General features: G+C 43.5%; 3 protein-coding genes across 3 annotated transcripts in view; all 3 read right to left on the bottom strand.

Annotated features, from left to right (window-relative positions):
- LOC120066199 (NEDD4-like E3 ubiquitin-protein ligase WWP2) overlaps positions 1–13,048 on the bottom strand; it is a 41,370-nt gene extending 28,322 nt beyond the window's left edge. The window contains exons 1-9 of the mRNA XM_039017395.1: positions 12,982–13,048; positions 11,864–11,945; positions 10,962–11,115; positions 10,689–10,810; positions 10,179–10,316; positions 2,886–2,967; positions 1,531–1,676; positions 1,122–1,341; positions 918–1,007 (exon numbers count right to left, since the gene is read on the bottom strand). Coding sequence (XP_038873323.1) covers positions 918–1,007; positions 1,122–1,341; positions 1,531–1,676; positions 2,886–2,967; positions 10,179–10,316; positions 10,689–10,810; positions 10,962–11,115; positions 11,864–11,933 — 1,022 coding nt within the window. The 5' untranslated portion in view covers positions 11,934–11,945; positions 12,982–13,048. The remainder of the gene's footprint in view (positions 1–917; positions 1,008–1,121; positions 1,342–1,530; positions 1,677–2,885; positions 2,968–10,178; positions 10,317–10,688; positions 10,811–10,961; positions 11,116–11,863; positions 11,946–12,981) is intronic.
- Positions 13,049–13,942: 894 nt separating this feature from the next.
- Positions 13,943–17,185, bottom strand: LOC120065825 (diacylglycerol O-acyltransferase 1-like). The gene is made up of 11 exons (XM_039016874.1): positions 17,055–17,185; positions 16,871–16,958; positions 16,716–16,756; positions 16,549–16,634; positions 16,380–16,432; positions 15,744–15,753; positions 15,482–15,585; positions 15,170–15,211; positions 15,038–15,082; positions 14,218–14,280; positions 13,943–14,119 (listed from the first exon to the last, which is right to left on the bottom strand). Exons 1-11 carry the CDS (start codon positions 17,183–17,185, stop codon positions 13,943–13,945), a joined length of 840 nt encoding a protein of 279 aa, XP_038872802.1.
- Positions 17,186–20,968: 3,783 nt separating this feature from the next.
- LOC120066197 (DNA-directed RNA polymerase II subunit RPB3) lies at positions 20,969–27,092 on the bottom strand. The gene is made up of 9 exons (XM_039017394.1): positions 26,896–27,092; positions 25,165–25,214; positions 24,974–25,042; positions 24,830–24,882; positions 24,593–24,721; positions 24,443–24,494; positions 24,160–24,328; positions 23,975–24,049; positions 20,969–21,403 (listed from the first exon to the last, which is right to left on the bottom strand). Exons 1-9 carry the CDS (start codon positions 26,979–26,981, stop codon positions 21,259–21,261), a joined length of 828 nt encoding a protein of 275 aa, XP_038873322.1. The 5' UTR covers positions 26,982–27,092; the 3' UTR covers positions 20,969–21,258.
- Positions 27,093–27,278: the final 186 nt, after the last annotated feature.

Raw genomic sequence — 27,278 nt, 5'->3', positions numbered from 1 at the left:
CAGCCTCTAGCCTACAGAGGAGTACTATGGCTCGTCCTATATCAAACAGAGCAGTACTACAGCTCCCATACAGTCTGTCCTTAGAGGGGGAACCTGAGAGCAGTTAAACCCAACACTGCTAGAGAAGAGCTCAGCCCAAGGCCCATTAATGCAGCCCCGCGCCACACGCCTTTCATCTGAGCTGCACTACGATGGGCTGCAGCACCATGCTAACACAGACTAGATACGCAGCCAAAGATCTAAGCACCAAACCCTGCAGCTGTAGACAGAGCCAGCCCGGCCTCAGCTAATGGAGCCTCAGGATGGGCTCAGCGCAGCGCTGCATACATCTGCTCTTTCTAAGAAAGGACTTTTGTTTTCCGTCCCGTTCCCTCCAGTGGAAAAAGTGAGATGGGGCGGGAGTGACCTTTCCCTCAAACACAGTGGAAGCGAAAATCAATAAATATTCACAGAAATAAAAAGGCAATAAAAGGCTTGGCTCTGGTAACCCCAAAAGAGAGCTGGGTTTCCGCAGCACACAGTGAGAAACACCACTGGACTCAAATAATCAGTGCCCGTGATTCAGAGCCTGTTAAAGAGATGAGAGATCACTAATGTATGGATGCCCAAACACATAAAACACACACTTAAAGACCTGACACGCATATACTGTAAGTAAAGGACTCCTCTACTTGGATAGTATAGTCTAAGTTGGGGATTCTGTCACTCCCTGCTGGGCCCACTTCACAGGGAATGTTCACAAGTCGGCAACATCTCCCCTCCACAGAGAGACATTCCCATCATGCACTGGGCTGGCTAACTGTGGTCACTCTTCTCTGATGGTAGGAGGAGGAGAGGTCAACGTGTGTAGGCCAGGGGTGGGCAGTAATCTTGACTCAAGGGCCACATTGGGATTTCAACATTTTCCACCGACTGACCCAGGTGGAAGAGGTCTCTCCCAGGTGGTGGTCTTTGTGTTGTGGTCCACGTAGTACACCCTGCCATGGGGCAGGATTCGCTGCTCCCAGCTGACAGAGAGAGACAGAGGAGGCATATTTGGTCATGTCTAGTTACAGGTGAGGAAAGAGAGATTGAACATAACCCCAATCATCTGTCACACAAACACACATGCAAAATCTTACCCATTCGGTAGTGATTCTGGAACAGGCTCTGCAGCAGTGGATGGGTTGCTGCCGGCAGGGGGTGCCTCTGTAGGAGGGGGAAGGACTGTGCTGTCTGGCCCAGGAGAGGGGCTGCTGCTGCGGGCTGGGGACCGGACCGACGGGGAGGAGGGTGGGGGTGTATGAGGAGCCAGACCGCTCCGGCCATTCTCCAGCCCGTTGGCAGTCAGCTCAACTTTACCTGTGGGGTGGGTAGTTAAAAGGAGTTGATTGATCCACACCGGAACAAAAAGCTACATGTCATAATGATTTAAAAAACTTGGTATTTAGTATGGAAGTTCACAGCTGATTTATAAAACTGTTCCAATTCTAGTGTCAAGTGAATGGAGAGAGACAGAAAAATGGTTTCATGTCTCCAAGGTTATCGTACCTGCACTCCCAGGGCTGCTGTGGGAGTTCTTGGCCGAGCGGGGGTGACCAGAAGCCCCAGGACTCTGCTCCTCACTCAGCTCTCCGTTAGTCAGAGAGCCCCCCGGGGAACACCCTCGCGAACCCCCTGCAGAGTGTCTGTGAGTCCTGACCAGAACGCAGACAGAAAACAGGGGAGGGGTCAGGATCACTCACAACACACAAAATGACCCTTGAACTCTCAACTCACACTGTGTGACAATGAACAGAATATGAATGTGATGTAAACCTAAGCTATTTATGTAAATGTGCATTTCTACTGCAAAAGATATAGAATTGGTTTGCAGTTGATTCTTTGGAGTGCTGCTTAGGAATGACCCAAACGATTAAGAAAATCTTTAAAAAGCAGCCAAGCACAGCTCACACACATACAGGCGCCGGGACATGCATGCACACACGCACAAAGAGGTGTCAGTGTGAGCTCCTTTTCCTCTCAAAATATACTAATTTTCCTGAAGCTAAATACAGCTTTTCTTTCATACAAGTGTTTTTATACAATGAAAACATGTCGGTTTTTACCCCCCAGACATTGGAATTCTGAATACAAAATTAGATAATTATCAATGGAAACTTTATTAGAAAGCTTCTGAAACCGTCTTTGCCGTAAAAGAAATTAACCAACTACCTATACTAAAAGAGGGACAGAGGAACAGCCGCTTGGAAAAGGACAGGAGAAAATATTAACTTTGAGCACCCGACATTGAAGCCTTTTCCCCCTTGGGGGGAGGGCATGGTTCTCGTCATGGGAGAATGCAGAAGTAACAAAAGAACACGACATAGAAAACTCTGCACTCCTGTCTCTTCCTTCCTCCATCTACACCACCCTTCCTACTCCTCTCCTATTTAGGGGCAGATGGATGGAGCCGTTGAATGCGGTTTCGAATAAATAAAATAAATAAAAAAGGTCCAGAGCAGTGCCCTATAATGTTTTCAGGGAAATACCATAAAATACCATCTGTGCTTTGTAGTAGAGCAGACTAGTGTCTAACACGTGGGCGCGCTCCCCATCTGAACCTTATCATTGATTTGATTAGGGCACCTCTGTGTTGGATCACTGCACTGAACATTACCCTCAAAGAAGTGTATTTGAAGTTAGACTTCTGAGAGTTTGTGTGTGTGAGTGAGTGCATGTGTGTATGTGTGTATGTGTGAGAGGGTAGAGAAAGTGAGTCTCTGTACATCTAAGTTGTGAAATGAATCTATATGACCATTTGTGTGAAAGTGTTTGTTCATACAGTATGTACTCTGTAGGGGTATGAATACAACAAAGTATAAATAGTATACAGGTCAATTAAAATGTGCATGTTTGCTGCTCACCTGCCGTGGGGGCCGCTGGCTGTACTGGGGGTTTCCTCACTCTGGGTCCTGCGTAGGTTTTGTCTGTCCGACTGCAGCATCTCTGTACAAACAGGACAGACAAAGGACACAACATTGATATATCAAACTTCATAATATACCATCCAATATCTGAAGAGGAAATCACACCAGATCAAAATTCCAGGGAATGCTACTGTTTCACCCATCTGAAAAGGCCTTGTGAGAGGCCATATCGGTCTAGTTGGGGAGAAACCATTGTGTCATATTGCTCTGAATGCATCATCCAATAATAACAGAGCTCGTCATAGTCTAGCTGTTGTCCGCATATACCTCCTGAGAGACATGAGACATACTTTTGTCCATGTAGTGTATTTGGACACCTGCTCGCCAAACATCTCATTCCAAAATCATGGGCATGAGTTGGACCCCCCTTTGCTGCTATAACAGCCTCCACCCTTCTGGGAAGACTTTCCACTAGATGTTGGAACATTGCTGCAGGGACTTGCTTCCATTCAGCCACAACAGCATTAGTGAGGTCGGAACCTGATGTTTTGCGATTAGGCCTGGCTTGCAGTCAGCATTCCAATTCATCCTAAAGGTGTTCGATTGGGTTGAGGTCAGGGCGCTGTGAAGGCCAGTCAAGTTCTTCCACACTGAAATCGACAAACCATTTCTGTATGGACCTCGCTTTGTGCACGGAGGCATTGTCATGCTGAAACAGGAAAAGGCCTTCACCAAACTGTGGAAACAAAGTTGGAAGCACAGAATAGTCTAGAATGTAATGTATGCTGTAGCGCTAAGATTTCCCTTCACTGGAACTAAGGGGCCTAGCCCGAACCATGAAAAATAGCCTCAGACCATTATTCGTCCTCCACCAAACTTTACAGTTGGCATTATGCATTTGGGCAGGTAGCGTTCTCCTGGCATCCGCCAAACCCAGATTCGTCCGTCTGACTGCCAGATGGTGAAGTGTGATTCATCACTCCAGAGAACTCGTTTCCACTGCTCCAGATTCCAATGGCGGCGAGCTTTACACCACTCCAGCCGACGCTTGGCATTGCGCATGATGATCTTAGGCTTGTGTGCGGCTGCTCGTCCATGGAAACCCATTTCATGAAGCTCCCGATGAACAGTTATTGTGCTGGCGTTGCTTCCAGAGGCAGTTTGGAACTTGGTAGTGAGGGTTGCAACGAAGGACAGATGATTTTTATGCGCATCAGCGGTCGTCAGTCCCGTTCTGTGAGCTCGTGGCCTACCACGTCACGGCTGAGCCATTGAAGCTCCTAGACGTTTCCACTTCACAATAACAGCACTTATAGTTGCCTGGGGCAGCTCTAGCAGGGCAGAAATTTGGCAAATCAACTTGTTGGAAAGGTGGCATCCTATGACAGTGCCACGTTGAAAGTCACTAAGCTCTTCAGTAAGGCCATTCTACTGCTAATGTTTGTCTATGGAGATTGCATGGCTGTGTGCGCGATTTTATATACCTGTCAGCAAAGGGTGTGGCTGAAATAGCCGAATCTGCTCATTTGAAGGGGTGTCCACATACACTATATATACAAAAGTATGTATGTTTGTTTGTGTTGCTTTAGCTAACTTTCCGGAGCTGGAGGAAAAGTAAGTTGGAATGTGGTTAAAGGGTCGACCGTCTGCTGGTGAATACTGCTTATTGAAATTCTCGCAAAAGTCAATGTTTCAACGAATTGAGCCAAAGCGTCTTGGATTTCATGTGCTCCCCTAAAAAACAATCCTCAGCAGCAAGCCTCCCCACCAACTCCAATACAGTTTATTTTGTTTGCTGTTTGGCATTGGCAATATTTCCATATGGTTTAACAGCTCACAATTATTCTGAACATATATATTCCGTTGATGTTGTGTGCGCACTGGACATATAAGAGTGCATGTGTTTGTAAGCCTCTCTCTGTGTGTGTGTGTGTGTGTGTGTGTATATATACACTGCTCAAAAGAATAAAGGGAACACTAAAATAACACATCCTAGATCTGAATGAATGAAATATTCTTATTAAATACTTTTTTCTTTACATAGTTGAATGTGCTGACAACAAACTCACACAAAAATTATCAATGGAAATCAAATTTATCAACCCATGGAGGTCTGGATTTGGAGTCACACTCAAAATTAAAGTGGAAAACCACACTACAGGCTGATCCAACTTTGATGTAATGTCCTTAAAACAAGTCAAAATGAGGCTCAGTAGTGTGTGTGGCCTCCACGTGCCTGTATGACCTCCCTACAACGCCTGGGCATGATCCTGATGAGGTGGCGGATGGTCTCCTGAGGGATCTCCTCCCAGACCTGGACTAAAGCATCCGCCAACTCCTGGACAGTCTGTGGTGCAACGTGGCGTTGGTGGATGGAGCGAGACATGCTGTCCCAGATGTGCTCAATTGGATTCAGGTCTGGGGAACGGGCGGGCCAGTCCATAGCATCAATGCCTTCCTCTTGCAGGAACTGCTGACACACTCCAGCCACATGAGGTCTAGCATTGTCTTGCATTGGGAGGAACCCAGGGCCAACCGCACCAGCATATGGTCTCACAAGGGGTCTGAGGATCTCATCTCGGTACCTAATGGCAGTCAGGCTACCTCTGGCGAGCACATGGGGCTGTGCGGCCCCCCAAAGAAATGCCACCCCACACCATGACTGACCCACAGCCAAACCGGTCATGTTGGAGGATGTTGCAGGCAGCAGAACGTTCTCCACGGCATCTCCAGACTGTCACGTGCTCAGTGTGAACCTGCTTTCATCTGTGAAGAGCACAGGGCGCCAGTGGCGAATTTGCCAATCTTGGTGTTCTCTGGCAAATGCCAAACGTCCTGCACGGTGTTGGGCTGTAAGCACAATCCCCACCTGTGGACGTCGGGCCCTCATGGAGTCTGTTTCTGACCGTTTGAGTAGACACATGCACATTTGTGGCCTGCTGGAGGTCATTTTGCAGGGCTCTGGCAGTGCTCCTCCTGCTCCTCCTTGCACAAAGGCGGAGGTAGCGGTCCTGCTGCTGGGTTGTTGCCCTCCTACGGCCTCCTCCACGTCTCCTGATGTACTGGCCTGTCTCCTGGTAGCGCCTCCATGCTCTGGACACTACGCTGACAGACACAGCAAACCTTCTTGCCAAAGCTCGCATTGATGTGCCATCCTGGATGAGCTGCACTACCTGAGCCACTTGTGTGGGTTGTAGACTCCGTCTCATGCTACCACTAGAGTGAAAGCACCGCCAGCATTCAAAAGTCACCAAAACATCAGCCAGGAAGCATAGGAACTGAGAAGTGGTCTGTGGTCACCACCTGCAGAACCACTCCTTTATTGGGGGTGTCTTGCTAATTGCCTATAATTTCCACCTGTTGTCTATTCCATTTGCACAACAGCATGTGAAATTTATTGTCAATCAGTGTTGCTTCCTAAGTGGACAGTTTGATTTCACAGAAGTGTGATTGACTTGGAGTTACATTGTGTTGTTTAAGTGTTCCCTTTATTTTTTTGAGCAGTGTATTTTAACCTTTATTTAACTAGGCAAGTCAGTTAAGAACAAATTCTTATTTACAATGGACGGCCTACCCCGGCCAAACCTGGACAACACTGGGCCAATTGTGCTCCGCCATATGGGACTCCCAATCACAGCCGGATGTGATTCAGCCTGGATTTACTAAAGTGTTTCCATTATATACAGTGGGATCCGATGATGATTGACACCCTTGATAAAGATGAAAATGACTGTATAAAATAAATAATTTAAATACTGAGCTATATTGTATAAAAAAAACAAGGAGTGAGGCCAGTGGCCACTGAGGAGTGGCCACACTACCATGAAGGCCTGATTGGTGGAGCGCTGCACAGATGGTTGTCCTTCTGGAAGGTTCTCCCATCTCCACAGAGGAACTCTGGGGCTCTGTCAGAGTGACCACCGTGTTCTTGGTCACCTCCCTGACCAAGGCCCTTCTCCCCCGAATGCTCAGGTTGGCCAGGCAGCCAGCTCTAGGAAGAGTATTGGTGGTTCCAAACTTCTTCCATTTAAGAATGAGAGTCCAATGTGTTCTTGGGGACCTTCAATGCTGCACAAATGTTTTGGTACCCTTCCCCAGATCTGTGCCTCGACACAGTCCTGTCTCAGTGCTATATGGACAATTCCTTCGACCTCATGGCTTGGTTTTTGCTCTGACAGGCACTGTCAACTGTAGGACCTTATATAGACAGATGTGTGCCTTTCCAAATCATGTCCAATCAATTGAATTTACCACAGGTGGACTCTAGAAACTAGAAACATCTCAAGGATCAGCAATGGAAACAGGATGCACCTGAGCCCAATTTTGTGTCTCATAGCAAAGGATCTGAATACTTAAGTAAATAAGGCATTTCTGTTTTTAATAAATTTGCAAAGATTTCTAAAAACCTGTTTTTGCTTTATCATTATGGGGTAATACATTTTAGAATATGTTTGTAACGTAACAAAATGTGGAAAAAGGGAAGGGGTCTGAATACTTTCCGAATGCATTGTATAAAGCACTCTGTGGGTCCCGTGCCTTATAGTGGCAGTAAGCCCCATCTGACAGTCTTGCGCAGAGCTCTCCAACCCTGTTCTTGGAGAACTACTGTCCTGTAGGGTTTCGCTCCAACCATAATCTAGCGCACCTGATTCTAATAATTAGCTGGTTGATAAGCTGATTCAGGTTAGTTATAACTGGGGTTGGAGTGAAAACCTACAGGAAGGTTTAGAGCTCTCAACATGAAGAAATACTAAATAATTTCATAGCACTGAAACAAGACCCCTTTATCTTTGTCACAGACGGACAGAATCACTTTGTGCTTAAAGCTGAAGTTGTAACGAGTCTGCACACATGTGAATGGTGTCTCTGCACCCCTCAGTGGATGTTAAGGAGAAAATTCTCTGTCGTCAGTTGTATGAAATAGTGCCAATATTGTACTGTCACCAAGTATGATCATATTTATTTTACAGTTATAAGAAATGTGAAATCTTATCGTAAGTTGTTAATTATTTGATTGCTACTATATTTAGAACGCATCTCAGTCATTCCAAGCCCTATTGGCAAACTTTGGTTGAATTGGGGGGGGTCATAATTGTTCATATTTTCATAATGAGCTTGTGTCCTCAAAAGTGAGTACACGGCAGCAATTTTTATTTTTTATTTTTTTTAAATACTACTTGAAAAGGTGAGTTCCAGACCTTTCTAAAACGATGCAACATTACCAGTAATTGTTTATAGCCATCTCGTGAAAATAATGTATGCTTGGGTATGTCTATTTAGGCAGAAATCTAAATCATAAGACTCCATTGTGCTTAGGGTCATGTATAAAAATGCTTGCCAGGCCATTATTCTAGCAACCATGACAATGCCCCAATTTACAGGGCACGAGCGGTCACTGAATGGTTTGATGAGCATAAAAACTATGTAAACCATATGCCATCTCAGTCATCAGATCACAGCCGGATTTAACACTTATGGGAGATTCTGGAGCCGCTCCTGAGACAAGTGTTTTCCAACCCCATCAACAAAACACCTCATGGAAGAATGGTGTTGCATCCCTCCAATAGAGTTCCAGACCCTTGTAGAATCTATGCCAAGATGCATTGAAGCTGTTCTGGCTCGTGGTGGCCTAACACCCTATTAAGACACTATGTTGGTGTATCCTTTATTTTGGCAGTTACATGTAGCTCAGTATTTTAAATATGCATTTTATTCAGTCATTTTTGCTCATCTTTATCAAGGGTGTCAATTTCAGGCCCCACTGTACATAAAGGTGAGTACTGTCTGGTCTAAGTGTGTTTTTTTACTGGCTGCAGCACAAAGGCCTGTTTATGGTAGCAGTGTGTGTCAGCGTGTCAAAAAATAATAATCTGCCAGGGGAAATGATTTAAAACACTAAAGTAACAGAGCTGCCTTCAGAGAGAACACAGAGGGTCTTAACACACCTTCCCCCAGCAACAGGGCACACACTTGAACCTTTATACACCAACCTGCCAGAGAGCACATACTCCAGACCTTCATACATCCCGGAAAAAACATCCCCCCCAAAAAAATCTGACCTCAGAGGGCACACTCAAGACCTCTATTCACTAACAACCATCCCCAACAAACAAGACCATTATGACATCAGAAAGCACATTTCATTGCCTTAATACACCTATTCCCCCCCCCCCCCCCCCCCCCCCCCGGTCCTGGATCACAGGAGTTGATTGTCCTGCACAGCTCACAGAAATAAGACTCAATTACGCAATTCTGAGAAGCAAATTACACATAAGTACTCCCAAGCATGTGCGCAAGTGTGCATGGCTGTGCGTGATGATGTCGTGCGTGTGTGAAACAGTGCTTGGAGAACACCAAAGTAACAGATCCAAAAGGAACAGAGGATGTGAAGCTTATTCATCGCTTTAAGAACAATATTAATGTTCATGCACACATATTTAGATATATATAAAACACATACAGAGACACATTTATGAACCATATGCTCAGAGACCCAACCCTGACTTGTGTTCATTCACTAGGAAACACTCTGGCTCTGTGATTCAGTATGAAAAGGCTTGTGTGTTGTTTTATACAAAGATGAGAGATGCATGAACTGGGAAACTCAAGCAACCCCTATAAATAAGTTAATGGGTTGTTATTCATTAAAAACAACTCTAGAGGAAAACCCAATTTTTGTCAAAAGCCCAATCTTTGTCTTACAAAAGTTTGTCTGCTGTTTGGGCTCTTTTTCCGCCCCTTGTTTGTATACGTGTAGTCAACTATTGACAGGTCCGTTACTGTTGTTTAAATCTAATTCTGTTAGTGTGTCCCCAAGTTATAGGCCTAGTGGATGTTAAGCAAGAGTATCAACTAGGCCTACAAGAAAGTGTGGAAAGTGGTCAAACAGAGTATTTCTGTCCACATGTTTCAAAACATGTGAAAGACTCTGCCAAAACCCGTGAAAAACTGTGTACAAACTTGCACACAGGCAACGATGGCTCAAAATACTCATATTCCATCACATTTGAGACCACCACACTTTCAAAGTAAAAACTCTTTGGCTTTTTCCAAATGAGCCCCACTTTTCGTTTGGGTGGAGTCTGAAAAAGAACAAATAGAAGTCACCACAAACATGTCCCTAAATGTAATGAGTGTGAATATATACCAGAGACCAAGAGAGAGAAAATACAAGAAAGAGTGAAAGTGTGTGTGTGTGTGGGAGCATTTTGTTTGCATTAAGAATAGTGTGTACTTTTTTTGTAAGTGTTAACGTGTGTGTGTGAATGTGGGTTGTAAGGCGGGACTCACTGTCTGTTGCTGTGCTGCCATTGGGCAAAGATCCCAGATCAACAACCAGGCCGTCCAGACAGACGTTCAGCTCGCCTCCTGCTACAACTGAGCCTTTGTTCTCTGTCTGCAAGACCAGACTGAGCTGCAGATTCTCCACTGGAGGGAAAGTGGGGAGTGTGGAATGGAGGGAGGGATATATGGAGAGTGTGAAGAAAGAGAAAATGAAGGAGAGAAAAAAAAATGAAGGATTAGGGCGAGTAAGAGATGATAAGATGTGCTCTATCAATTGCGTAAAGGCAACCAAAGTTCTTTCTCTCTTCTTCTTACATGTTTGTATAAAAAAACATCCTGAGGGAGTCTGTTTCACAAGTGTAAATTTGATCTTTCATTTCTGAAGAGGATAACCCCAAATATTTTCAACTGGAAAGACTACTTTAGTAGCATGACTAGGAATCCTATTAACAATCCATGGACACAGGCCTACATAAAAATTAAAACAACTTTAAAAATACACTTTTATTGTCTTACTCTTGCCATCATGTGTACGCAGGGTGTCAAGCAGGTCAATGGTGGCACTTCCCAGCAACTCCTTCCTCAAGGTGTGGCAGCTCCACAACTTCAGATCTAAGTGGCTCTGAGGCGTCACATTCCTACACAACACACAAGTTAAAATCAGCTACACAGACAGATAAACCTACATTACACATTCATGTGGTATTACTGGACAGCGGCATAGCATTGGCATGTTGTGTCAGAATTGAGAGAAGGTGGGGGGGTGGGGGGGGGGGGGCTGTGGCTCACAGGGTGAGGTCCTCGTTCCACTGTAGCTCAAGGTGTCCAGTGCGTTTTCCTGTTTTCTTGGTTTCACTAGTCAGGCCATCGGCAGTCACCTCCACAAAAGAGCTGAGTCTGGAACGGGTGGGCAGCTTAGGTGACTGAGGCTTTGCTGAGACCACTGCGGCAAGAAAAAAAAGAATTTGATGAACATAAATGCAAATGACAAAAAGAGACCATTTGAATGACTGTGGTACACCGAACTCTGATCAACCATTAACCTACAGTAATAAAACATTCTTATTACAGCTACTCTGCATTTGTAACTGTATGGCAAGTAAATGTATGTCAAGAAAACACAAAAATGCAAATATCGCCCTCTAGCTGACACATGCACAACAAGGTGGATATTGCCCCTTGGATTGCATGTTATGTTAATAAATTAGTTGTTGATTGTTCCATATTACTGTGATGCTCACTTGGCCTGTGAAATGTGACAACTGTCTGCCTATCCATGTCAGAATGAACTTTGAACTTAATGAAATATCCGCTAATGAAAACATGGGCCGAATAACTGTTAGGCTACTGCTGTATCTTTTCAATAGACTAGAAATCTTCCAATTCTTTTAAACTGTCAAGGTGAATTAAACCTGTTTTATCTGATATTATATGAGAGGGGGAGCGAGTGATGGGTGACATATTAGTAGTTAATTAAAAATTCACTGAGGGAAAAGAGAGCAAAAGGGAGGGAATAAATGGCAGGGAGAGCAAATGGGAAATTGGAATAACAATGGATGATGAAAAGAGCTGGGGGTGGTTGGCATGAGAGAAATTGTCAGACATACATAGGGAAGAGGAGGATGAGTATTAGAGTAGGTTACAATAGAAGGTGATAGATGAGAGGAATTAAGTTTCATATTGATTATTACCTTTCAAGGTCAACTGTGATTTTTCTGTGGTCTGGACATTGCCAGGTCTTGTCACACTGGCAGCTGCCATGACATCACAGCCCTGAGACACACACAGGCACAATCAGAGAGCACACATAACCGACATGAAGGCAAACTGTAAAGTAGGCCTAAATCACACACTGCAATTCAAAACAATTAGTTATGCATTTCCCCTGTGTACCCTCCACAACGTAAACAACATACATAGTAAAATAGCATGTCTCAGTGAATCCTTACAACAGACATGAACTAGCCAACAATATCATGCCAATGCCATCTACATTACTACAGCCAAATGATCATACATTAGCTATCTAGGCATCTCACCACCTTGGAAAGACCTGTCTGGCACAATGACAACTGGCAGTGGATTGTATTTCCTCTACATATCTAGCTAGTCATTGTAGACAGTAGTAGCTCGAATAGTTTCGACTCATATCTGGGTGTTATCACGTCTTAAAATACACGTCATCCGTCCAGCATAGCAAACTCCTTGCTAACGTTAGCTATCACATACATCAGTGAAGAGATGGTTAGCTAGTCTGATAAGGTTTGCTACGTTATCTCTTAGCCAATAACTTGGGTCGTGGCCGAGTCCTTGTGAATCACCTTGTAATTTCATCACTGATGTCGACTATGAAAGCATATAGCTAGCGGATCAATTAGCCGTAGCTAGCTAACGTTACTAGTAAACAGCGTAACCCAACGAAATCGACAAGACGAGAACATCAACATTTACTGCCTGTAAGAGATGTAGCTAACTTAGCTAGTTCCAAGGTGAGACATCGCATTTGCTGCAAACTACTAGCTCGCTAAACGTATCGATTAACTGTAGCTACATATCAGTAACTCAAATTGGCTCATTGTCTCCGTATTTAAATACCCTGCACACAAAAACAAAACACGGAAGATGGTGAGCTATTTTGATAGCTCCTAGCAAGCTAGCGAACAGCTTTGTTGTCGGCATAAGGACAAGATAATTGTCACATTTTCTCGTAAACGTAGATGGATATGTGTACTATTTAAGAAATGTATTAAACAATACTACATTACTTGACATTGTTGGTAACGTATTTTGTTAATTTTAGCGTAATTACCTTTTTAGCTGTGGTCCGCTGGTACAACTAGCTAGTTAACTTTCATTTCCGCCTGCCTCAATGACGGGGTCACGTGATTCACATTAATGGCCAGCGCATTGAATTGTGGTTCACAACATGCAAACACATGTACAGTATCTGACAGCTTTACAGCAGTTAACGAGGTATCCCCCCTCGTTTTGGTACAAAACTGAGGGATGTGGATGGAGAAATGTAACCACTTTCAAATAAATTAATAGACAGAGCTATGGAGGCAATGACTTACCCGCCATGATATCAACATTATAGATTTAACCATATTTTGATGCTAAATAGTGTTTTTTTTACATTTACTTTGTTTACAAATATTGGTGGAAAACAGGCTTATATTTTCGGTTCTGATGGGGTACTACAGTTGAACTAAGCTCATGAGGCATTTAGAAGTTGTATTCTTCAAGAATCAATGGGTACATATCGTTAATTTATAAGTTCAAAAATGTATGTAGCAACTGCTGATTGCCCCTTTAATAAACCAAAGACAACAAAGCTTCAAATGCTGTTTATTTAAGAGCACATTTCCCCATATTGAGTAACAACAATTCAATTGGAAGCTACATATTTCAAACAGTACTTAAATTCAACATGTTGTGATTTACTAATAGTTTTCACCCAGTAGTTAATGTTGTCTGAAATAAGTTGGCTATAATCCATAAGCTTACAGTAAAATTGGGTGAACCAAAACCATATGTTGATATACAGTGAATAAGCAGCCATATCTTTCATGTGTGGTTGACTCATATCATTACAAGACGTATCCACAGATTTTTCAAATTCAAGTTCAAATTCAAATTCAAGAGTTTTTCAACAAAAATGGGAACAATTTGTCTGATATGCCAACTGTCCTTACAAATTGTCCATTGCTGGACATAAGTCTTTCAAAGGTATCCGAAAGTGCTATATCCAATTGTGTACAAGACAGTGATCATGACAAACACTCAGCAACGGACAGTCCAGGAGGATGTTGGCCATGGTGACTCATGTAGTGGTCATGGAAATAGGTCATCACAGCCAGCGGAGGACCCAGTAGAAAGCACAGCCACACCAGCCCATTGCCATAGTTACCCTTGAAATAGTCTCCAAGGTAAACATCTACCAGGAGCTGGGACAAGGAAAGAGAGGGATGAGCTAACATGCATGTTCACACACACTGCATAAACACATACAGTATATACTTCATGGTATTTCAGTTTCCCTCACCTCAAAGATCATCATGAAGAAGATCCATAGACGACAGCTGTGTAAGGGCAGAGCAATGACATACTGCAAGGAACAAAAAGTGAATACATAACCCATTACCATGGATTGTCTCATAGTAGCACATGGGACAGCTTTAAGCAGTTAGCAACTAATCATTATTTCACACAGGATAACTGAACTGATTGTACTCACCCATCTACACCATAATAATAATAACACCAACCAGTCCTACTATGACCAGTCCTACCTCGCAAAGGGCAGCTGACATCAGGGAGACCAGCAAATCTGCTTGCTTTTGTGACACCCTCTTTTTCAGTAGTGGTGTATACAAGTGTCTTTATGTAAGAGAAAAAGAGGCGAGGGATAAAGAGTGATTGAAGTTAGTTTTACACACACAGTCCATACCTCTTCTGAGAGAAAATGGAAAAGTCTATTAGGTGTCAAGAGTCACTACTACCTGTAGCGCCACTTATGAAGAGGAATATTCCAATTCCCCCAAAAACATTTCAGTGTTTTAGCATTCCTGCAGATGAAAATATGAATCTATTACACATCTGTTACACATACAAGTGGGTCATCCAAAATGAAAGATTATGATATAACGGACCACCAATCCCCATAGAAATGGCGGTCTCCAAAGCACAACAGTTCAGCACAGAAGTTCAGGTAGGAGTGAGAAAACAGGAAGGAGAACATCAGCCACAGGAAGTGGTTGGGAGCCTGTAAAGGAAAATGGACCGCTTTATTGACACGGCTATTGTTTGACACCACCAGAACATACTAATAATGCTCCCCTACCCTAAAACACAAACACGCTTACCACAAGCTCCATCAAGTGCTCCACCCTGGTAGTGATGTCCATATTCTAGAGGAAAGGAACAGTCAGAGGAAATAATGTGAAATTATTATATCATTACATTTTTGATGAAAAGGGGATATTGCTTTCACTCACAGAGAAGGAGTTTTCTGATCTCTGGAAGATGGGTTCAATCCACTGATAGGAAAACAAAAGGTACGCACGGAATAGAATTACAATGGGTAACAAAGATAAAGCTATTTCAAATAAATCTTAGATAGACTTGCAAACAGAAGGATAATTTAATACCAAACCTAAAAGATAAAACATATCACCTGCTGCACAATTCCCACAATAATTTGAGTAAGGACCACCTGAAAGTAGAGACCCAAAATAAGATGGTGGATAATCAATGCATATTAACACAATAATTACACGGGATAGGTATTGTGTGGGTGAGGTTCTCACCATTTCTATCAGCGTCTTACAAAGAACGTTGATACGGACCCTTGGTGTGAAGGGGAAGTCTCGCTGGTAGCATAAAGTGGGCGCCAGGAGAAAGTAGTAAAGGTCTGACAGAAAGAACAGTCAATGTCATTAACTGTCTGTGTTCTTAGTCTACAACTAGACAGGCAGAAATTGTGCACAAGCCATTACGCGTGAGAAAGAAGGACACTCACCTTTAATAGTTAAGTGTTCTATATGTTTTTTGGTCTCATGTAATACACACTCGTCTGTTCCTGGAAAACAGATACAGATGTTCACCACACCAGAAATCCAAACAGCAGAGTAATTATCTTCAGCCTAAGCAGCAATTACAATTAGTGATAACTGCAGGAAATCAACCAGCAGTAACTGCAGCCACAAAGAAAAAAAAAAGGTTGCCACTGACATACCTGGAGATGGAACAGACCCCTGACGATACCAATTGTTGGTTTCTTGGTAAGAATAAAGCTTGAGCCCAAGAACAGTGTAGGTCCAGAGTGAGAAATATGCTCCCCCTGATAGGCAGATAGTGAAACAGTTTCACCAGACAGGGTGAGTCATCATCTTAAGTTGAGGTTGCACATCCACACAAAGCTAAATATACTCTATTGCAATGGAGCTATAACAACCTGGAATTTCAGGTACAGGTCAATATCTGTGCAGATCATACTTGCGGTATTTACCTGTTGATATTGAAGTATCATATAGAATGATAACAGCAGGAAAAAGTGTTAGTAATCCCAGGTTCCCCAGGTGTAAACAGTGCCCTGCACTGGGGGATAGTGTTCCCTAGAATCGACACACACATATCAACCTTTGTGAGACAGTTCACATAGCCTAGCCTCTCTTATTTGAAAAGCCAAGGGTAGAACTGTCTCACCTTATCCAGACACCTCTCAAGTAGAAGAGCAGCAATAGCAAACATATTGGCAGCTGCAAAGGTGGGAGAAGCATGAAGGATGAGTGAGTTTATTACTCAAATTCATTAACAGTATATTCCTTGTGCAGTTAGTTAAGCTGACAATAGTGCAGTGGTGACAAAGCCTCACCCAGTATCAGGTTGACAGACGGCCAGTTATAATTGTCCTCCATTAGGTGCTCCAAGACTTTCCTCAAGTCAATCAAGAAGCCATGTCTGTTCAGAAGAGGGTATGTTAGAGAAAAAAGAAAACACATGAATTGCTAATCGAGTGTGTGTGTGTGTGTGTGTACTCACTGTATAAAGTTATCCAGGAACAGGTGAGCATGGGTCAAGATCTGAAAAAACACACAAAATACAACAATATTGGTCTCTTCTCTTTCCCTGCATAGCTTATAGAACTTGATCACATTTAGTATGATCATATTTAGTATCCAGAAAGAATGACTCACCAGAAGGATAATGATCCAGTTGAGAATCCCTCTATAGTTTGTGAAGCGGCTGTCAGAGCTCAGTAAGGAATCCTGGACACTGTGACAGCTGCAGTGACAAAATTACATCAACATATTCAGTCAATAACAATTAAATCATGGCAATAGCTGGAGATAGAGATATAGGTTTAATATTAATGTGTACCAGAACATGTCCATGTCTGGATGTGGTTCAGTGGGAGGATCAGAGCTGGAATTGCCATAGTACTGACATTTCTCTTCCACATCAAGTGAAGAAGAGGAGCAGGCACAGGCCTCAGGTTCTGCTGCAGACATCTCAGCCTCTGTGTTGATGATGTGTCATCAGTACATCAGACAAAGTTGAAGGCACATCAAGATATCCACATCTATCTGAAACAAAAAAGCAGAGATTGTCTTGTTGCAACTTGCAAGCGTTGCTATAATCTTCATAAATATAAAAATGACAAGTAGTAAAAAAAACAAATTTACATTCATTTTACTGTCAAGGCAGGGAAGCAATTTCCATAGTGAATTATTAGGCTTAAGATAAATTGCACATGAGCCACCCCCACCTTGTAGATTACGAGGCAGCGTTCAACGAACGCAATATTGTTGCTCCTCGTCTGTCGCAACATTGTTGCTGTTTTTATGACTGATATCATGCAATAATAGTCGGTTCTGACCTGACATCAATTGCCTCGAATTGATGATCTTTCTGCAAAGAAATGTGGAAAACATATTGGCAATCATTTGAACATGAATATCTTCTCATCTCACGTCTCCATTTTTCTGCATGTTCACCATCCACGCACCATTCCGTTAGCGTGCAAGTCATCATGATGCAGATGGTACAGTTTGTCTGGACCAATGATTTATATTTACACTAGATGACATATAGGGGGCGCTGGGTTAAAGCCAGCGTGCCTCCATCTGAAGTCCTCCCTCCACCGTTAAAAATATTTTGGAAGATATAGAAATGCATTTATTCTATTAGACACCTTAATGCATATTTTTTTATTATATTATGTGAGCTAAACATAAAAAATGTAAAATAACACAAACCTTAAAGTATATTTTTAGATCACTAATGTTTCGGTCTCCCATACAACAATAAAAAAATACATGTAATTTTGTTCTTGAAACATTTAAAGGTAGACTCAGCGAAATGACATTACCACCAGCAGCACCGCAGATGTTGAAATAAGCAAGATGCAAGACAGTCACTGCGCATGCGCACAGGTTTGCTTCAGGCTGTTAGAGCGTGTTAGCCACGGGCGCAAAATAGCGTAGAAGTTGAGCCTTGCGTTTCAACACTCTTAGTTGTTGCAAAAATTGACCCACTATGATGTTTACTCTCTGCATCTACATCATATCGCTGAGTCTGCCTTTAATCAAATCAGTGAAGGCTGCTGAGGGGAGGACAGCACATAATAATGTCCAGAATGGATTGGTATCAAACAAATGTTAGTTTTTTTCCTCATGTGTTTGATACCATTCCATTCCAGCCATTATTACGAGCTGTCTTCCTCTCAGCGGCCTCCACAGATTGAAATACTGTAGAATTCTCCATTGATTCCTATGAAGGACTGCTCCTACTGGGGAGTGCCAATATGGCCAAAAGGTGGCTTCAAAGCCTCTCAATGGCCAAATACATAGGGGTGAGGCAACAGGTCGGGACTGATGATCTGTTTACGTTTATACCTTTGGCTAGATGTAGTAGCCCTCTAGTGGTCATGTCAGGGACAATAGTTGGTGTCAACTAGTATTGTAGTAGTGTTGTAGCTAAGCCAGGACACCTACAAAAGGAAGGCCAAGAAAAGGGTCAGGAAAAGGGGCTGAGCTGGACCCAAGGAAAGAAACAAATATCCCAAAACACCCCTAAGCTAGACTAGTCTACTTCAACAACAGCTAACTAACTAACCAAAAATACAGAGGGTGGTCCACCCAGTTCTAATTAGTGTGTTTATACAAAGTATTCCCACGGGTAGTGTATGCCCATGGGCGACCTGTCTGGTTACCCCCTTTTCCCACCATCAAACAAACACCATAACAAAACCAATACTCACAGGTGGGGACAAAGTGACATGTAGTTGCAAAAACCAACTAAGAGATCTACAGACAGAGAGATTGAGCTCCAGAGAAAACAACTGACAGGGTTTTAAACCAAGGGAAAGGGAATGTGATTGGGTAAGGGAAAAGGAGAAGGAGAGCAAAGAAATACACATAAAGGATACCTGTATCCGTAACAGTACATGTAGGTATGGGTAAAGTGACTATGCATAGCTAATAAACAGCAAGGAGCAGCAGTGTGAAAAAAAGGGAGGGGGTCAATGCAAATAGTCCAGGTAGCCATTTGATTAACTGTTCAGCAGTCTTATGGCTTGGGGGTAGAATCTGTTAAGGAGCTTTTTGGACCTAGACTTGGTGCTCCGGTACCGCTGGCATGCGGTAGCAGAGAGAACAGTCTATGACTTGGGTGAATGGAGTCTTTGACAATTTTTTGGGCCTTCCTCTGACACGCCTAGTATAGAGGTCATGGATGGCAGGAAGCTTGGTCCCAGTGATGAACTGGGTCGTACGCACTACCCTCTGTAGAACCTTACAGTCGGATGCAGAGCAGTTGCCATACCAGGCGGGGATGCAACTGGTCAGGATGCTCTCGATAGTGCAGCTGTAAAACCTTTTGAGGATCTGGGGACCCATGCCAAATCTTTTCAGTCTCCTGAGGGGGAATAGGCGTTGTCGTGCTCTCTTCACGACTGTCTTGATGTGGACACCAAGGAACTTGAAGCTCTCGACCCGCTCCACTACAGCCTTGTCGATGTGAATGGGGTCGTGTTTGGCTCTCCTTTTCCTGTAGTCCACGATCAGCTCCTTTGTCTTGCTCACATTGAGGGAGATGTTGTTGTCCTAGTGTAACAGATGTGAAATGGCTAGCTAGTTAGCGGTGGTGCGCGCTAATAGCGTTTCAATCGGTTACGTCACTCGCTTTGAGACCTTGAAGTAGTGGTTCCCCTTGCTCTGCAAGGGCCGTGGCTTTTGTGGAGCGATGGGTAACGACGCTTCGTGGGTGTCAGTTGTTGATGTGTGCAGAGGGTCCCTGGTTCGCGCCTGGGTCGGGGCGAGGGAACGGACTAAAGTTATACTGTTACACTGGCACCACACTGCCAGGTCTCTGACCTTCTCCCTATAGTCTCATAACTTCCGGTGATCAGGCCTACCATTGTTTCGTCGTAAGCAAACTTAATGATGGTGTTTGTGTAGTGCTTGGCCACGCAGTCATGGGTGAACAGGGAGTACAGGATGTGATTAAGCACGCACCCCTGAGGGGCACCCGTGTTGAGTACCAGCATGGCAGATGTGTTGTTGCCTATCCTTACCACCTGGGGGTGGCCCGTCACAAAGTCCAGGATCCAGTTGCAGAGGGAGGTATTTAGTACCAGGGTCCTTAGCTTACTGATGACCTTTGTGTTTTTGGGATCCGCTGTATCTCAGGCTCTGTAGTAGTCACTGACACCTTTATCTGAAACCTTTCTAACAGTACTACCATGTTTGTAGGACTTACAGTTGAAATCGAAATGTACTTTATTTTGGTAGTATACAATATTATTATTAGTTTAGAAAAAGCCACCAGAGTTTAAAGCAAAAACAAAAGGAGGGTGGTTGGTAGGAGTGTAACGCTAAGGTTGCGTGTTAATCTCATGGATAAATTTAGCTTTTTAGCAAGTACTTACAACTTTTTTTGCTAGTTTGCAATACTTACTATGTTAGCAAACCCTTTCCTTAACATAACCCAACTCCTAACCTTAAACCCTAGCCTAGCTAACGTAAGCCACAAGAAATTGGAATTTGTAACATCATACGAAATGGATGAACATTATTAATACATACCATATGAATTGTAACATACTAAATGGAGTCTCTCTGATTTACATACAGAATACGAAATGTTCTGAGACCACTTTGCAAGAGAAGGTATATAGGGCTTGTTTGCATTTAGAGTATATCATTTGTAGAATTGTCCCAAATCACATCAGTGACTGCTCACCTATGCTCCCATTCATCACCTTATTTATATTCAAAGGCAAGCACATTCAATCTGGATGAAAATGGAAGTTTATTCTTTCGGTAGACAAAATAAACGACAATTCAAAACATGTTCCCGCAAACAACTTCAACAAAAGGACAAATATTAACATAGCAGAGAACGAAGAGAAAGGACAAAATGTGGTGGACGATATAAAAGCTGCTGATTTCAGTTGGCGAGCTCTTGAATAAACTTTTTTCCTGCCTACATCAAGGTTTGTTGTCATCCAAAAAGTTTATGATTTGCAACTGGGTCTGCTCTCCAAGTCTCAATGTTGTAGGACTGGCTAAAACTGCAGGTCTCAGTTGATAGTGAGGACGTCACTCTGGATTTCGTGGCTCAGTTGGGTCTGTAAGTCACTCAGTTTCTTTTTCAGCACTGCCAGAGCAGACATGACGATGGTCTCAGGTCGCAGTGAGCCACACGTCTCCACATTGTAATAGAACCTGCAAAAGTTTGAGACAACAGAAATTAACCGTGACGTCTTTCTCGATCATTATTCACCCTCTTTGGGTGCTTCTACACCTGCATTGCTTGCTGTTTGGGGTTTTAGGCTGGGTTTCTGTACAGCACTTTGAGATATCAGCTGATGTAAGAAGGGCTATATAAATAAATTTGACTTTGTCATCACATACTGCTGTAACAATCAAAACCTCTATCACATACAGGTATTGTCCTCATAGGAAAGGACAGTGGACACTGATGATTAGGGATGGGTATTTGAATTGGTATTGTCCTCATAGGAAAGGACAGTGGACACTGATGATTAGGGATGGGTATTTGAATTGATTTCACCACCATTCAAATCGTATATTTTTTCAGATATCTGCTCTGTTTCAGCAGAAGGGTGGGGCGAGAGAGGAGCAGGGGCCGGTGTGTGTGACAGTCTGTGTTGGGCACGGAGGGAGAGAAAGTAGCCAAACCGACTCCCGCTAGTTAGACAAACTTATTGCTGCCATAGGATATCTATCATACCATCTGGTAGTGCATGTTTTGACTTCATCAAATCTTTGTACCTAAAGAAGCTAGCCAGCTACAGTAGCCATCTAAGTTAGCCAGCTAGCTAGTTAAAGTAGCATGGCTAAGTGAGGAAATTTTGCTGTGCTCCCCGTACTGGTCTACAACAACTCCGTTCATATGAAACGGCCTACCTGTTGGTTGAGCATTGTAGCCGCCTACTTCTCATTTAGCCAATTCTATTTTGCATTGATTATTAATCTCCCACTTCGCTTGTTACACATGGAGACCGACTGTAGCGCTGCTTTGATTGACCAAAATGTGTGTAGGCTAGAGGTGACTTTTTCTATGGGGCGCAACATGTGTTGAATGTTATGGTCTATCCTTGTAGGCTATGTAGCAATGTCACATACAGTGCCTTCGTAAAGTATTCAGACCCCCTGACTTTTTCCACGTTTTGTTACGTTACAGCCTTATTCTAAAATTGATTACAACTGTTTCCCCCTCAATCTACACACAATACCCCATAATGACAAAACAAAAACAGGTTTTTAGAAACGTTCTCTAATTTATAAAAAATGTCAAACTGAAATATACATTTACATAAGTATTCAGACCCTTTACTCAGTACATTGTTGAAGCACCGATTGGCAGCGACTACCGCAATGATTCTTCTTGGGTATGACACTACAAGCTTGGCACACCTGTATTTTGGGAGTTTCTCCCATTCTTCTCTACAGACCCTCAAACTCTGTCAGGTTGGATGGGGAGTGTTGCTGCATAGATATTTTCAGGTCTCTCCAGCGATGTTCGATCAGGTTCAAGTCCGGGCTCTGGCTGGGCCACTCAAGGACATTCAGACACTTATCCCGAAGCCACTCCTGCATTGTCTTAGCTGTGTGCTTAGGGTTGTTGTCCCGTTGGAAGGTAAACTGTTGCCCCAGTCTGAGGACCTGAGCACTCTGGAGCAGTTCATCGTGGATATCTCTGTACTTTACACAGTTCATATTTCCCTCGATCCTGACTAGTCTCCCAGTCCTTGCCACTGAAAAACACCCCCCTAGCACGATGCTGCCACCACGCTTCACCGTAGGGATGGTGCCAGGTTTCATCGAGATGTGACCCTTGGCATTCAGGCCAAAGAGTTCAATCTTGGTTTCATCAGAACAGAGAATCTGGTTTCTCATGGTCAGAGTCTTTAGGTGACTTTTGGCAAACTCCACATGGGCTGTCATGTGCCTTTTACTGAGGAGTGGCTTCTGTCTGGCCACTACCATAAAGGCCTGAATGGTGGAGTGCTGCAGAGATTGTTGTGCTTCTGGAAGGTTATCCCCATCTCCACAGAGGAACTCTGGAGCGGTGTCAGAGTGACCATCGGGTTCTTGGACACCTCCCTGACCAAGGCCCTTCTCCCGATTGCTCAGTTAGGCCAGGTGACCAGCTCTAGGAAGGGTCTTGGTTGTTCCAAACTTCTTCCATTTAAGAATGACAGAGGCCACTGTGTTCATGGGGACCTTCAATGCCGCAGAAATGTTTTGGTACCCTTCCCCAGATCTGTGCATCGACACAATGTGGTCTCAGAGCTCTACAGACAATTCTTTCAACCTCATGGCTTGGTTTTGCTCTGACATGCACTGTCAACTGTGGGACCTTACAGGTGTAGACAGGTGTGTGCCTTCCCAAATCATGTCCAATCAGTTGAATTTATCACATAAATTTGCAAAATTATCTAAAAACCTGTTTTTGCTTTGACATTATGGGGTAGTGTGTGTAGATTGCTACGGAATATTTTTTTTAAATCCATTTTAGAATAAGGCTGTAACATAACAAAATGTGGAAAAAGTCAAGAGGTCTGAATACTATACAAAGGCACTGTATATAATTTGATTACATTTTAGAAAAGGCCTTTTTACTGTTAAAATAGGCCTATATTTGTTCTCCTCAAAAATGAATACTCTCCCAAGTAATCGAATACCAACGTCTGTTTGAATATTTGAATAACCGTGCCCATTTCTGCTGATGATGCACACTAAATGCTCCATAACAGACATGTAATTTACCTCTCAGGTTTGCCATTGGGGTCAAATGGGGCTTGCACCTCATCCTCCTCAATCTCTGAGTATTCACTCTTTGGCCTGAGACAGAGAATAGCAGGGTCAATTCTAATGGATAAACAATAAGTGACACTCTCCCTCACAGAATACTTTGTCTCTCCCTTAATAAAGAACATTACAATATAACACACCATTCCTCTGGCCGTGGGTACACAGTGTGCCTCAGTGCATTGTCTGGGTCATACTCAAAGGATACGCCGGCTGTAGGGTTCCACTTAGCATGTTCCTTGCCAAAGCCCTTCTTGGCATAAGCTCTGAGACGCAGCTCCTGACCCTTTCGAAGCTTCACCAGCAAAATGTCTGACAAGACAAAGGAGGCAGAGACGAGAGAGAGAAACAGAGGTAATGTGGGTAAGACACCAAATATTTATAATAAAATGCTGTAATAGAAGACCATGGGGAAGAGCAGCTCACCATCCTGTTCAACATAGTCATTGGGATCATTGTCTCGACTCTTGGAGGTCACCTGAAGATCAGATAATATAGAAGTCAATTCAGTTCTGAAGAAAATAGTAAGGGGAGGAAAGTTTACGTTGAATTATGGTTGAATGGAAGCTCACTCACAGGGATGACTCGAGGGTGGTTGGACAGCAGGTCTCGTGAGGTCACATGCCGGGTCTGGTCCTCTGTGCAGCGAACATCCAGCGTCAGTTCAACAGAGCATTCTGGGCAGAAATCGTCACATGTACAGTCCTGCGGTAGAGGGGAAGAGAGGTGCAAAGCATTAGGGGTTTCATCTTCATGTAAGCATGGCTGGCAATGTTACTTTCCGCCATCTTCATCAGGTGTTCAAATGCTTACTCTGGAGTACTGCATCTTGTCCACAACATCATCACTTGTGAGGGGGATAAGACCTGAAAATGTGATCATAGTTATCAGTGCAATATTGGAACACAGGAGGCACTAGAAGGGATAAAAACAAAAGTTGTACAATTCACTACATACCCACTCTGTGAGCAATGAATTCATCGTGGATCACAGAAGAATTTGCATCAATTTGAATCCAATCAATAGCTGAAATGAGACAGGAGATTAACACATACACTAACCATTGTGGCGAGGACATGGATTTTACAAACCACTACATATTCATAATATTATTAATAAGAACAAGCACAGGCGATAGAGTATCTTACCTATTGTTGCAACCTCTGACATAAAGACACGTCGGATGGAATTTGCAACCCTGTATAATCAGACAACACATGTGAAAGAACACATTAACATTGTAACTTCAGCCAATAGCAGTCTCATGTAATATTTAAGCTTATGATCTAGTTAGCCCTCCAGGGTGATGAGCAGGCACTATGACCCTGCACTTGTCTCGAAAATCCCAGACCTGCACTGTATATACAAAAGTACGTGGACACCCCTTAAAATGTGTAGATTCTGCTATTTCAGCCACACCCGTTACTGACAAGTGTATAAAAATCGAGCACACAGCCATGCAATCTCCATAGACAAACATTGCCAGTAGAACAGCCTTATTGAAGAGCTCAGTGACTTTCAACGTGGCACCATCAAAGGATCCAACAAGTCAGTTCGTCAAATTTCTGCCCTGCTAGAGCTGCCCCAGTCAACTGGAAGTGCTGTTATTGTGAAGTGGAAACGTCTAGGAGCAACAACGGCTCAGCCGCAAAGTGGTAGGCCACAGAAGCTCACAAAATATTTGATTTGACAACGGGACAGCCGAGAGCTGAAGTGCGTAAAGATTGTCTGTCCTCGGTTGCAATACGAGTTCCAAACTGCCTCTGGAAGCAACGTCAGCACAAGAACTGTTCGTCGGGAGCTTCATGAAATGGGTTTCCATAGCCGAGCAACTACACACAAGCCTAAGATCACCATGCGCAATGCCAAGCGTCAGCTGGAGTGGTGTAAAGCTCGCCGCCATTGGACTCTGGACCAGTGGAAACGCGTTCTCTGGAGTGATGAATCACACTTCACCATCTGGCAGTCAGACGGACTAATCTGGGTTTGGCAGATGCCAGGAGAATGCTACCTGCCCAGATGCATAGTGCCAGCTGTAAAGTTTGGTGGAGGCGGTATAATGATCTGGGGCTGTTTAACATGGTTTGAACTAAGCCCCTTAGTTCCAGTGAATGGAAATGTTAACGCTACAATATACAATGACATTCTAGACATTTCTGTGCTTCAATTTTGTGGCAACAGCTTGGGGGAAAGCCTTTTCCTGTTTCAGCATGACAATGCCCCTGTGCACAAAGCGATGTCCATACAGAAATAGCTTGTCGAGATTGGTGTGATAGAACTTGACTGGCCTGCGCAGAGCCCTGACCTCAAGCCCATTTAACACTTTTGGGATGAATTGGAACACCAGCTGTGAGCCAGGCCTAATCGCCAAACATCAGTGCCTGACCTCACTAATGCTATTGTGGCTGAATGGAAGCAAGTCCCCGCAACGATGTTCCAACATCTAGTAGAAAGCCTTCCCAATAGAGTGGAGGCTGTTAAAGCAACAGAAGGAGGACCAACTCCATATTAATATCCATGATTTTGGAATGAGATGTTCGAAGAGCAGGTGTCCACATACTTTTGGTAATTCCGTGTATGTTGGTACATACATCGGTTACATCGTGGGAGGCAACCCGTCTCCCAGCAAGCCAACTAGTGACCTAACGCGTTAGTTATGTAACTTTACACATGATTTGGTCTAACATTCCATTGCTGCGTCATCATTGACCTGCATACAGAAATATTAAAACATGGACATATGTCATGCTGTAGTTATTTCAAGTATGTGTCAGCGGGCGCCAGGTATTCATTGCACTGGCTACGCTCTCACAAGCTACGTAACGAGCTCGTTCACTAGTAAGCTAACGTTTGGATAATTCATTTAAATGGTTACTCACGACAGATCGGTGTTCTCTATGACAAATTTAACATTCTCATCCGTCAATTCTGTGATTTTCACGATTGGCTGGTTAGCATACGGCATTGTTAACGTATGAGAAAAGCACAAATAGAACTTCAGTATCGATCCGTCTCAAAAACAACACCAACCCCGCGCACGCCGCGAAGGCCTCAATCGACGACTACTACTCATTGGCCAAAATAAAATAAAGTCTGTGATTGGTTACCAAGTCGTGGTGGGCGTGTTTAACATCCGGGTCACACCTTTCACCCGTGACGTCGAGAAAGATGTTTCAAAATAAAAGTTTAGTGCGCCTAGGTGAAATACTTATGACGCGTTCCAGACAACTGGGAACTCATGAAAAAAAACGAACTCTGACTT

Source organism: Salvelinus namaycush, chromosome 21 (genome assembly GCF_016432855.1).
Source record: "Salvelinus namaycush isolate Seneca chromosome 21, SaNama_1.0, whole genome shotgun sequence".
Lineage (NCBI taxonomy): Eukaryota > Metazoa > Chordata > Actinopteri > Salmoniformes > Salmonidae > Salvelinus > Salvelinus namaycush.
This window is presented reverse-complemented; position numbering and strand designations above follow the sequence as displayed.